The 13,690-nt window shown below is 38.0% G+C and overlaps 1 protein-coding gene across 2 annotated transcripts in view; it reads right to left on the bottom strand.

The window, feature by feature from the left end:
• Positions 1-9,277: 9,277 nt before the first annotated feature.
• The window catches only part of LOC102006887 (putative olfactory receptor 2W6), a 17,451-nt gene continuing 13,038 nt past the window's right edge, over positions 9,278-13,690 (bottom strand). For both annotated transcript variants that reach the window (XM_005399013.1, XM_013521796.1), the window contains exons 2-3: positions 11,466-11,657; positions 9,278-10,231 (exon numbers count right to left, since the gene is read on the bottom strand). In XM_005399013.1, coding sequence (XP_005399070.1) covers positions 9,278-10,207 — 930 coding nt within the window. In that variant the 5' untranslated portion in view covers positions 10,208-10,231; positions 11,466-11,657. The remainder of the gene's footprint in view (positions 10,232-11,465; positions 11,658-13,690) is intronic.

The raw sequence follows: 13,690 nt of genomic DNA, 5'->3' as shown, positions 1-13,690 counted from the left end.
GTGAAGTTCTGCATCATTTCCAATTGTTTTTTTTTTTTTTATTTGTTACTGTCTTTGATAGTTTGATCAATCTTACATTTTTACATTTGGTAGACTGAGCAACTTTGTTGAAAGTAACAGTATGTAATGTAGCAACCATTGTTAATTCCTATCATTTTGTTTGGAGGTCATATATCCGTTTTATTGTTTTTGTGTTGTTTTGATTTTGTCTTCATTGTTGTTTTGTTAGTTTTTTAAATCTTTAAAATAGAAAGAATTATACTACAACCTAGTGTGATAAAATCAGCATGGTACTGGTTAAAGAAAGACAGACCTGAGGACCAGTGGAACAGATTACAAGATGCAGACATAACTACAAACACACTCAGCTACCTCCTCTTTAACAAAGGCACCAAACACCTTCACTGGAAGGAAAATAGCTTATTTAATAAATGGTGCAGGAAAAAATAGCTCTCTATATACCACAGACTAAAACTAGACCCATGTCTATCATCACGCACTAAAGTGAAAATGGATCAAAGATCTAAATATTAAAACACAAATGCTAAAACCACTGAAAGAGAAAGCAAGTAGAAATTTTGAAGACATAGAAGTAGGCAGAGACTTCATGAACAAAACCCAAAGTGCATGGGAAACCCTTCAAAGAATCAACAACTAGGATCTCATCCTATTAAAAAGCTTTTGTACATCAAAAGAAATCACCAATAGAGTGAACAGATACCCCACAGAGTAGAAAAATTTTTTAGCTAACTGTCCCCCAGACAAAGGACTTGTACCTAGAATATATAAAGAATTGAAAAAAATCAGACCCCCAAATTCAAAGACCCAATCCAAAAATGGGCATCTGAGATGAATATGCACTTCTCAGATGAAGAAATACAAATGCTGAAGAAATACAAATGCCAATTAAATACAGTAAAAAATGTTTCACATCATTGGTCTTTCAAGGGATGCAAATTAAAACAACACTGAGATTCCATCTCACCCCAGTAAGAATGGCTATCATCAAGAAATCAACCAACAACAAAGGCTGGAGGGGCTGTGGGGAAAAAGGAACCCTTCTCCATTGTTGATGGCAATGTAGACTGGTGCAACCACTTTGGAAATCAGTCTGGAGAGTCTTCAAAAACTAGGATTCGAGGTCCCATTTAACCCAGCTATCCCCTTTCTGTGTATTTTCCTAGAAGAATTAAAAAGTTAGCACAGCAATATGTGTGTTATTATGTTTACAACAGTACAGTGTCATAGCAAAATCTTGGAAACAACCCTAATGCCCACAAATTGAAGAACTGATAAAAAGATGTGAAATTTTTATACAATGGAGTACTACTCAGCTAAAAAGGAGGATAAACCTGGGACATTTCTAGGTAAATGGATGCATCCTGAGACCATATCCTTAAGTGAAATAAATCAGTCTCACACATGTAAACATCAGATTTTCTCCCTAGTGTTATAAACTGAAAGAATAAATACGACCCAAAATGTGAAATAGATATTGTGAAATGGGAAAAATGCTCAAAAGGAAAGAGAAACTGAAATGGGGGAAAGGAGTAAAGAAGAAAGGGAAAAGTAAAAAAAGTATGTGTGCATCCACACACACACATGATAGTTAAGATAGTTATAATACTAATTGGTATTAGCTCATTGAAAAGAAAGATTTATGCCTATATTGTTTGATCAATTTTTCATGCTTATATCTTGTAATCTGAACAACTACTTTGAAGATAACAATACTCAGTGTACTAACATCTTATACTGTCCTGACACCTTCTTTTGAAATTACATACCACTGTTTTTACTGTTTATTTTTCTTTTCTTTAAAATAAAAAATAAATCTGTTCTTCTCTACAACAGTAACTCATTCTCTCTTTACTCTTTTTTTCAGCCTACATGGTCTGATCTTACCCTTTGGATTATCACTTTAATTCCCTTAATCATTAAATTCTCCCTTGGACCACACTGTATAGTTTGTGGCTGTAGCTCTTTCCCCCCAGTACTAGGGATTGAACCCAGGGCATTTGCACTGGGCTACATCACTGGCCCTTTAAAATTTTTTAAAATTTTATTTTGAGATAAGGTCTCACTAAGTTTCTCAGGCTGGGCTAGAACTTGGGGTCCTCTTGCCTCAGCCTCCAAGAGTGCTGAAATTACAAGCATATGCCATCATCCCTAACTGGAGCTGTAGATTATGAAGACAATTCACAGAGTCAGTGATGGGTAGTTTTTAGGAAGGTGACTCTGGAGTCAGAGGACTGGGTTCAAACCTAGCTCTGCCATTTAGTTGCATGATCAAAGATTACTTAAACTCTTTATACCATCTTTAAATAAAATAGTGACAATAAGATCTAGGCCATACAAATCATATTTTTGTGAGGATTAAATAATTTAATATATAAAGAGCTGAGAACAACCCTTGTTTGCAGTGCATTCCCACATTCTGTTAGTGACCACACTTGCTGTTGTGTTGACAAGTTGTGATTGTGTGTTTATGTGTGCATTTTATTGTCTTGCTTGGCCTAGTAATTCTAAGGGAGCAGAGATGATGTTAACTGCTCTCCATTGTATTTTTAGCAGTTTTTAACTCAGATAACCTACTTCTGGTGTCTCCACAGCACCTTCAGCTTCACACTCACAGACTCATACACTTCCCTCTCAGGCCTTCTTCTGATATCTGGGTGGAAGTCTTCCCAACTCCACAATTCTTGCATTCTGCATATACCTAAATCCAGCACCATGTGGATGACACCAAAGTCTGACAACAGCTTGAGGAGTAGCCAAGCTTCATTCCCTCTTGCCTGTCGGGATCAAGTGTCTGGATTGCTGAGCACTCTGAAACCAATCTGCAGGAACAAATTTCATAGGCTGCTGCCATTCTGGGACATGTTGTGCTGGGGGATCTCTTCTCAAAGCAAAGTCTTTCACCTTTGTATTTTTGAGATCGTGAAGAGTAGAGTCTTGCTAGTTCTTGTGATACCCTCATGCTATCTTTTCTCTTGTCCAGTTCCAAAGTACTTTTCTTTTCAATGCCAGTTGATTTAGCAACCAAGTTATCCTCTGCTCCCTCTTTGCAGTCCACAGCTTTAGTGGAGTTTCCTTTATGGACAAACTTTTCAAAGATGTTAATCATTCTGTTGGGCCATTTGCTCCTGATTCTCAATATAGGTCTGATGCAGAGCCCCCAGTGGTAGCCCTCATTCCACAGCCTCAACATTACACTGCTTCTGCCAGATTAATTTGCTCACCTCCTTTAATATCAGCCTCAGACAAAGTCTTTGGCCATAAGCAAATGCAGGCAAATGGTCCTGAGTCCAACTGCCAATGGAATCCTTCTTCTCAAGTGAAACCTCTTATACCTGGTCTTTTTGAGTTGCATTGTGGTCATCACTGTAGTATTCTGAGCACTGACCAGAATCTCCCATCAACCTTGGCTCAGAGCACTCCAGGGTTGTTTTTTCAGCTTGCAACTCCAAACCTTTCCAAACTCTTCTACAAGCCAGTTCCAAAGGCTCTTGAACCACATAGTCATGTAGGGTCATAGGAAAAACCCGACTTGTCTGATACCCAAATCTTAGTTACTTCTCTTATTGCTGAGGCAAAATACCCACCATCCACAGTTAAAGGAGGAAAGATTTATTTTAGCTCACGGTTTGTAGAGGTTCAGTTCATAGTTGGCTGCTTTCAATGCAGGGTGGCATGGCAAAGGAAAAATTTTTCATCCTTTTTTTATTCCATCCAGGCTACAAACCTATAGCTGGTGCCACCCACACTCAAGGTGGACCTTCCCATTATGTACACTCAGAACTGTGCTAAACCAATCAGTGGATGAATGCAGTTACCACAAAACCTCAATCCATGTTCTCACAGCCTAGATCCAGCCACCTCTGAAATGCTCCACCTATGAACCCATGAGGCTTTGGGGGGATATCTAGATACAAGCCATAACATTTATTTCATATAGTTTCATATAGTGGCCTTTGGGGGATATGGTAATCAATTGTAATATGTTGCAAACATTCTATGGATATATGTTATTAATTTTTTTGTGTATATGCCTTGGAGATAAATTATTTGGTTATAGGACATATATCCATAGCATATTGTTAAGTAATGACCTACTCTTCAGTTTCATGTTGAATTATATAGTTTCCTTACACATTGGTCATACCAGTTAGCCAAAGGAATATTAGCAAACATTACATAGGCTTAAGTTAAAAAGCGCTTGTACATGGGGGATATCCTCCTATCTAAGCCATGCAAAAAAGCCTGGGATAGTTCATTGAAGATATGTAGCACAAACAAGAGTGATCATCAAACAAGTGAGTAAAGTTGGTCCAGACTATCTAGTCCCAGCCAAGTATATAAGGCACAATGACCCTGGGCAAAATCGGTACAAGAGCCATCTGGTTGAACTGAATACAAAGTGCTGGCTCAGAAACTCATAAGCAATTAAAAGATTATGTTTTATGTCACTAAACCTTGAGATGCTTAGTTAATGTGACAATAAATAACTGACACAGCATATGGGAACTTTAACTTTATAGGAAAGTACTACTGTGGAATATTAAGAAGTGAGACCAGGTTAAAGCTTTAAATTGTGATTATGATTCTGGCTTAATGAATGGATTAAGCCTTGCACTTGACTAACGGGCTCATGATTACCTTAAATGTGGCTCTGCAGTAACAGCCAGTTTGGCAAAGTCCCCTGGGCATGCCTGTATCTCACTATATGACTTCTGTACTGCTGCAGGACTTTGCTAGAATCAACAATGTCTTTTGATGAATGTTTTAAGTTTTTTATTTTAAAGAGAAGAAAAACCAATAAAAATAGTGATACAGAATTTCAAAACAAGATAACAGGAAGTTAACAATGGTTATTATATTGCATATTGTTATCTTCAAAGTAGTTGCTCAGATTACAAGATATAGGCATGCAAAACTGATAAAACAATATTATCACAAACTGTTTCTTTCAATGAACTAATAGAAATTAGTAGAATAACTATCTTAGGTATCTTGTGTATATATACATATATGTATATTATACATATATTTTTTTTCTTTTCTCTTCCTTCTTTTCTCCTTTCCCCTATCCCAGCTGTTCTTTCCTTTTGGGTAGTTTCTTTCCCTTTCACAGTATGTATTGTACATTTTGGATCTTATTTACTCTTCTAGTTTCTTATACTAAGGAGATAATACAATGTTTACACATGTGAGTCTGATTTATTTAACTTATGAGTATGGTGTAAAACAACACTGAGATTTCGTCTCACTCCAGAAAGAATGCTTATCTTCAAGAAATCAACCAATAAGAAATATTGGAGCGGGGGCTGGGGATTTAGCTCAGCGGCATAGTGCCTGCCTGGCAAGCGCAAGGCTGTGAGTTCGATTCCCGGTACCGGAGAAAAACAAAACAAAACAAAACAAAACAAAACAAAACAAGAAATATTGGAAGGGCTGTTGGGGAAAAGGAGCCCTTCTCCACTGTTTGTGGGAGTGGAGACTGGTACAACCACTGTGGGAATCAGCGTGAAGATTCCTCAAAAAATGAGGATTAGAAGTCCCTTTCAACCCAGCTATTCCCCTTCTGGGTATTTTCCCAGAAGAATTAAAAATATAATGCCACAACAGTATATGTGCACCCATATTAACAGCAATACAATTTGTAATAGCTAAATTTTGGAAACAACCCAAATGCCCATCAACTGAGGAATGGATGAAAAAGATGTGGTATTTTTATACAACAGAGTACTACTCAGCTATAAAGAAGGATAAACTCAAGGCTTTTATAGGTGAATAGATGCAACTAGAGACCATACTCGTAAGTGAAATAAATCAGACTCACATGTTTAAGTTCTGGCAAATCCAAATTTATTATTTTCTGTCATATATTGTTAGTATCTTTTGTGTCCTGTTTGAGACATCTTTGTTTATCTAAGCTATGAAGACTTTTTGATTTTTTGCTTTTTAAACTGTTCAGGGGATGAAACTCAGAGCCTTCTGCATGCTGAGCAAGCACTTTACCACAAAGCAACATCTCCAGCCCCAAAGACAGTTTTTTATAATCTCTTTTCCAAGTTTAAGGTAAATTATCTCCAAGATGTTCACCAATTCTTCACTCTTTGCACACATAATACTATTCCCCCAATAATAGAAAGAATATATTCTTTCTTGTCTCCTGAGTTTGGCTGGCCATCAGAATGCAATGATTTGACATTCTGGAAATTTGGAAGCTTAATCGTAAGAAGCCATTAAAGATTCCACCATAGTTATGTGGAACACTCATGCTAGAGGAATCCGGATCATGTTCGAAGTTACCTGCCCTGAGACCACCTTGATGGGGAAAGGTGGTCCCAGTGCACAGTCAACTGTTCTAACCACTGTAGATCAAGCATCAGCTGTGAGTGTTTTATTTCCTAAAGATGCTCTATGGAGAAGAAATGCAGTTTCTCATAACACTGCAGAACTCTCACAGACACTTTCATCCTAGCTGAGCCTCCAGATGTCATGGAGCAAAAATGGGGAATCCCTACTGTGCCACACTCAAGTTCCTAATCCCAATATTAACATTTTTTTTTTTGTTTGTTTTTCCGGTATCAGGAATCGAACTCACGACCTTGCACTCGCCAGGCAGGAACTGTGCTGCTGAACTAAATCCCCTGCCCCTCCCAATATTAACATTGTAAATGATTATTTTAATACCTCTAAAACATGGAGTGATTTGTTTATTAGTGATAACAAGAACAAAACTTCATGGGTTTAACTTTCACATTTATTTCTATAGCTCATCTCGGTGTAATTTTTGTGTAAGTGTGAATGAGGGTTGAGTATCTTTCCCCCTTACACGGGTATTTAGTTACCAGCTTCATTTATTGAAAAGAACTTTCTTTTCTCCATTGAATTGCTTCAGCGGCTTTCTTCAAAAATCAAGTGAATAGTTTTGTGTGGATCTATTGCTGTATTCTTTATTCTGTCCCCTTATTTGTCTTTTTATTGAGTATTTTTTCTTCTTCAAGATTATTTTGGCTCCTCTAATCTGCTGCATTTTCAAATAAGTGTTAGGATAACCTAGTCAAGATCTGAATGAAAAAGCATCTTTCTGGGATTTTGATTGAGAGAGTATTAATACATCAATCTGGAAAAAATTCACATCTAAAAATATCAAGCCTTCTAGTGAATATGCATGTTTTAGTTCATGTTTAAGTAGATTTTCTATATATGTATATATATAATATATATATATATATTTTTTTCCAGTAGCAGAAATCGAACTCACAACCTCACGCTTGCCAGGCAGGCACTGCACCGCTGAGCTAAATCACCAGCCCTAGATTTTCTTTTAATTTTTCTCATATATATTCTCAGTTTACAGCAGAGAGGTTTTTCACATTTTTTGTTGAATGCATTACAAGAAAAATATAACCCATGAGAAGGAGCTCGTAGCATACAAATGAACTGAGCTGGTGTTTAAGGGTCAGATAGCTGAATCATGAGATGTTTGAGCTGCAGTAGAGTTAACACCATCTGGCCTAATTATTTACAGAGATTTGAAAGTGTGTCTTGGGCTCAAAGTGCCGATTATATCTCTCAGTCAGGAAATCTAATAAAGAGGAAATCCCTCTGTTTGCTCACCTCTGTAAGAGGGATCTATTCCAGAGTGTCCAGGAATGTGCATCTGTATACAAATAGGTGGTAATCACCCCCTGGATGCAGTTACTTTGGTCACCTTAAAAAGAATTAGGGCTAAGGTAACTTTTTGCATGTAATTCAGGGTCCTTCCTTCAAATGTATATGATTTATAATCATAACAACCTTCAATGGTGAATAAATGCCATGCATTTATATAAACTGAGGCAGTATATTGTGACAGATTTGCTTGTAATTTTGAGGAACAAAGACAAATAGTGACATTAAAATGAAAGGATAATGTCTGGATATAACTAATCCATTAACATTAATAATCACTGCAAGTTGTTATTGGTCACTTACTACCTTCAAGGCACTTTATTAGCAAGTTAATACTTGGGGTGATTCTAGATGAATTAAAAAATAAGTGATCCTATCATAAGGGAACTTAAGATCCAATAGAAGGCACTAAAATATATACATGTAATGGTAACTAGAAAAACTATCATTTTAGGGTATGAAATTTACAGAGACTAAAAGGAGTGACAAAATATTTTTATGTCAAAGAGTCCCAGGCAGTTTTATAAGTGTCTTATTTGGCCACTGAAGCATAGGGAAGATTTAACAGGAGATTTGCATAGGACAATGTAGGAGTGAGGGATAGTGTGGTATTGGTGGCACAAATAAAATAAATAAACTTTAAAATTCTAAGAACTCTTTCATAAGGCTGTAGCATGTCCAGTATGTTTATGAATGCATGAAACACCACACAGCAAAGACAGTATTATCCAAGAGTGAGACATCATGAATAGCACTTCACAACCATAGTTACTTACTTTGCTGACCTGAGTTAATTACACAGTCTCTGTAAGCTGTAGTTTTACCACTTTATAAATCAAATGAAAATACTGACATCCTTTCATTAAAAGGCTTCAGACTGTATTTAGTGTTACACTATAAGTAGAACATATGGTTTAGCTTGTAAGGAAGACTTTATGTATTGCGTCGACTCTTGAGGGCATCCCTTCAGGTTATCTGATTCTGATTCTGTGGAGATGTGTTATAACTTTGTAAATTACTGATAATTGATAGCAGTGTAAAATAATTCCTGTCAGTGTCATGCAAATTCTGTTCTCTCAGATACTGAACTGATTTCTCTCTCCTACAGTGAAAGTAAGTTTTACATCTATTTGCATATTTATTTGAACATCTCTTTAAATTTGTACATTTTATACTTTTTTAGGAATGGATTATTATATCATTAATTCGCTTTTTTTATATTTATATCAGAGTCATTGCACTTTTCTCTTTTTTTTTGTTTTTGTTTTTGTTTCCGGTAGCGGGAACTGAACTCAAGACCTTGCGCTTGCCAGGCAGGCGCTGTGCCGCTGAGCTAAATCCCCAGCCCCGTCATTGCACTTTTCTTCTGGGACTTTTCTTTTCAGTGAATATTACTTTGGTAAGATTTATCCGTATCACGTATAATGGCATGGTTGATTCATAGTGACTTTGGATGCAACTCAGTGTAATTATTCGTGTGAAAACACCCATAAGTGTTTGATACATTGGATAAATTTGTTGTATGCACGAAATAAGTGTACCTGAAGCACATATTCTCCCTAGGACTCCATAGCCTCCCCTACACCTCTGCCCTTCATGATTGTCTCGCTATCACCTTCTTCAGGGCCCCCTTCACCTCCTTATTCCTTAAAGTATAGATGAGCGGGTTCAACATGGGAGTTACCAGGTTGTAGAAGAGAGTGAGGAACTTGCCTTGGTCTTGGGAAGCGCTGTTTCCTGGCTGCATGTACATGTAGATGATGCTCCCATAGAACAGGGAGACCACCGTGAGGTGGGAGCTGCAGGTGTTGAAGGCTTTCCACCTCCCAGCAGCTGACTTGATCCTCAGCACGGCTGTGGCGATGTACCCGTAGGAGACCAGAATGAGAGCGAGGGGCAGGAGGACAATGAACACAGCAAAGGCGAAGGCCAGCATTTCCACGGCGCGCGCGTCCACGCAAGCCATCTTGATCAGAGCTGGCATCTCGCAGAGGAAATGGTTAACTCGGCGCTGGCCACATCTAGACAGAGTCATTGTCAGTGGTGACATGACAATGGCATTGACCAGTCCACTGCCCCAAGCCACAGCAACCAGCTGTAAACACAGCCGGGGGTGCATGATGACCATGTAGTGCAGGGGTCTGCAGACGGCCGCATAGCGGTCATAGGCCATGACGGCCAGCAGGATGCACTCGATGCCCCCCACCGAGAGGAAGGAGAAGAGCTGGACCACGCATCCGGCATAGCTGATGCTCTTGTCTGGGCCCCAGAGGTTTACCAGCATCTGTGGGATGCAACTGGTACTGAAGCAGAGATCCAGAAAGGAAAGATTTGCCAGAAAGAAGTACATGGGGGTGTGAAGTCGAGGGTCTAATACACACACGAGGATTATGGTTGAATTTCCCAGCACAGCTACTGAATACAGAGTGAAATTCACAATGAAGAGCACCATCTCTAGTCTGGGACGATCAGAGAAACCCACCAAGATGAAGCCATGCTCCGCGCTGTCGTTGGATTGTCCCATTGCCTTCTCTTCACATCTGTGCAGCTGGCGGGTGGGAACAAAATACAGAATATTTCATCTGTATTTTCTAAAATGTACATCACATAGAATCCCTGTTTGATAACGTTAATAGGCAGTTACTTCATCTAACCCAGTCTTCTTTACGGTAAGACATTCACTTCCCTTCAACTCTTCTTCACTTGACAAGGTTATCAGGTGTACTATCGTCCTCCACATGCCCTGAAAGGTGATGATGACCTCCCAGTGGGACAACCAGGGCTGACCTCAGTACCAGGGAAGCTACTGCCTAGCTTGACATCTCATTATAACCTATTATAACCTGACAATGTGGTGGAAGTGTGCACTTACTCCGTTTGGTCAGTGCCACATTTTTACTTAGGGTGTATAATGCTATGCACTAAACAGCTCGTTCTTTATTTTGGTCAAATGCTGTCAACTCAGATCTCCACCATCTATTTCTTTCTAAGTAACAGAATTCTGCAACTTAGATTGCCAAAGTTAGAGAGAATACTCCATCTAGAAATAAAGCAGCAACTTTGGATGTGTTTTGTCTTCTGCTAGCCTTTTCGCAACATCAGGACAACCAGTAGGGGAGCACATGGCAGCAGCAATGAACAGAGAGAAAGGGAAGGAGAATGTGCTACACAAAGGGTAATTTTTAAAAATGAATTAATAAAAGACTGACCCTAATGTGGCTAAGAAGAATAAAGGGGCCTGGATTCACACAGAACACACTTAGCATTGGATTCAAGGCTACTAGGATGGGATTGAGGGAATGGAGACCAGGGGAGCAGCAGCTGCAGAAGGAAACATCTCTTACCTCTAGTCATTGTGATTCTTTGGTAATATGAGCAAAAAGGCCAACACTGGAGTTGTTAAATGTATGTTACAAAATACCTAGACTACTGTGTGATCGAGAGAATTGAGGGATGCTTCTGATAACAGTATATTCAATAGTAAACTGGGAAAAATAAGGGCATACTATGACTTAATGTTAGAGATTTTCATTTTCAAATAAAAAGCTTATCTTTGGTAAAAACTCCACACCAAAGTTCTTTTTTTTTTTTTTTGGTTGTTTTCTTCTGGTACCGGGAATCAAACTCACAACCTTGTGCTTACCAGGCAGGTGCTGTGCTGCTGAGCTAAATCCCTAGCCCCCACACCAAAGTTCTTAGAGTAAGTTCATCTTCCACAGGCAAATATAATATATCAAAGTAAAATAACAAAGTCCTCATTTTCTCTAGTCCTTTAGGCTTACCTGGTTTCAACTTTCCTGAGAAGTACAGGAAGAACACATAGTAACGTTTTTTTCCCCTGTGGTTCAGTTTGTTATCTGGGGTTTTGTGGAAGATCACACAGTTAATTAGGTAGAAAGTAAGAAGGTTATGGGCCAAAGATAGCTCAGTGGCCTGGGGCCTGCCTGGCGGGTGCAAGATCCTCAGTTTGATTCCTGGTTAAAAAAAAAAAAGAGAAGGTTATGAGACAGATGCACCAGAAATCATATGGAAGTGGTTACGAAACAGGCTCTGAAGAAATAGGCTCTGAAGCCCCAAACCTTCTTCTATGCATTAGTACCTAGTTTCTTTCTCAAGAAATAGGTCAAGAAATAGGCTCTGAAGTCCCAAACCTTCTTCTATGCATTAGTACCTAGTTTCTTTCTGAAGATAAAAGCATTTTGTTTCCCTTTTGTTTATAATTTGTTTCAACTGGTAAAAATGTTGGTATAGCACCGCTTCCCACAGAAGATAGAATGGAGTGGTTGCTCTGGAATAGTTAAATTACAGAGAAGAGGGGCAGTTGTAACAGAAAACAGCTTTAGCACCTTTCTGTCAATCTGCCATTGCAGCCAAATAACTACATTTTCACAGGATTTCTGGAGCTGTCAACCAAAGCCCTAGGGCAAGGACTTCCTGCGGACCTCAGAAAGCCGCCGGGGTACATGCGGGAGATGTTATAGACTCAGATGGAAAAAAGAGTACGGAGTTTCTAAGTATCAAAGTGGCACCTGGAAGTTGGCATGACATGTTTTCTTGTTGACATCATGGGGACCACACACTCCTTTGGGTAATTAGTTGGTACTGCAGATGAGAATAGAAAGTCTATTCTCAGGGGAAATGTTGGAAGAGCATCAGAAAATTGGAAGTCAAAATTCTTTTGGTGATTTATTTTCCCTCTGGGGCCATGAGTGTTCATAGCCTCAAGATCTGACCATTTATTCTGATGATAAAACATTCCTGGTGTTTGCCAGGACAAAAGAGTTGTCAGGCAAAGTAGTACAAATACAAAGAGCTTTTGAACACCTCTTTACCCTTGAAGTGGAACATTGAGATCAGCCAGTTATTGGGAGAAAATAATTTAAAATTTCTTTATATTTTAGTATAATTTTCAAAGTGGTAATCTAAAGGGATGTGATATTTTTGGTTTTGACACTAATTTCTAACCTGTATTTCCAGTTTGGGCTGGCAAAATTAGTGGACATAAATATAAATACATGGAATTTGTCCGATTGATGTTCTTTAAATTATGTTCAAACAGAAAAAAGAAATCACACTAATTACCATTAGGCCAAAGTAAAATTCACCCCCCAAGAATCTCCCAAATATCGTGGGCTCAGATGGTGAAATCAAGGATGAGAGATACTCTTTAAGGCAGGAGTACGGCTAAAACAAACATTAAGCAATCACTGAAGTGATACCTTAAACTCACAAATTTTCTTAAAAATGATGTTTGAAACTCACAACTGACTCTAAAGCTCATTTCAGAAACAGAACATATTTATAAATTATGTAGATTAAATATTATATCCTATAAAAATAAGAATGAAAAAGAATCGAAGACTATGGTCAGTGAACAAATCACAAGGGCTCAATCAGTCCTAGATAAAACTTGTTCACAGTTTTGAGAACAATGAAAAATATTTACAGCACATATGTGGAACAGATAGCAAGTATTTTTACTAATCAAGGAGTTTTCCCAAGAAATAAAAATGGTTGTACTGTATTTACATGAACAAGACATAGGGCAAAAGATAATGCACAATTTACTGAAATAGTATAAATATGGTCCTGAAACATGTAGTGTTTTTTCAGCCTCATGTATAACTAATTAAATAAATATTAACACAACCATGAATCATTATTTTTTATACATCATATTGCAAATACGTTTCAGTTTAGTCTGTAAAGGCCTGAGAAAATGGCACCTTTATACATTGCATGTGGGACTGTAAATTAGTTAAAAATTTTGAAGGATAGTTTTATCAAATTTTTAAAAGTTTGAGAAATCCACAAGTATTTGACCCTTGAATTCCCCTCCAGAAATATGTTAATATATTTGCATAAGTACAGAAAGGTATAAGCATAACTTAATTACATCATGGCTAGGAAATAAAACAGAGTAATGTCCTTTAACATATTTGTATAGCCACAAATAAACAACAAGGAATGTCATGTGTGTGTACTGATATGGATGCAAAGCCAAAAT

The sequence above is a fragment of the Chinchilla lanigera genome, unplaced genomic scaffold (assembly GCF_000276665.1).
Source record: "Chinchilla lanigera isolate Chin_1 unplaced genomic scaffold, ChiLan1.0 scaffold00064, whole genome shotgun sequence".
Taxonomy (NCBI): domain Eukaryota; kingdom Metazoa; phylum Chordata; class Mammalia; order Rodentia; family Chinchillidae; genus Chinchilla; species Chinchilla lanigera.
Note: the sequence above shows the minus strand (reverse complement) of the source record. Positions and strands in the feature narration are given on the sequence as shown.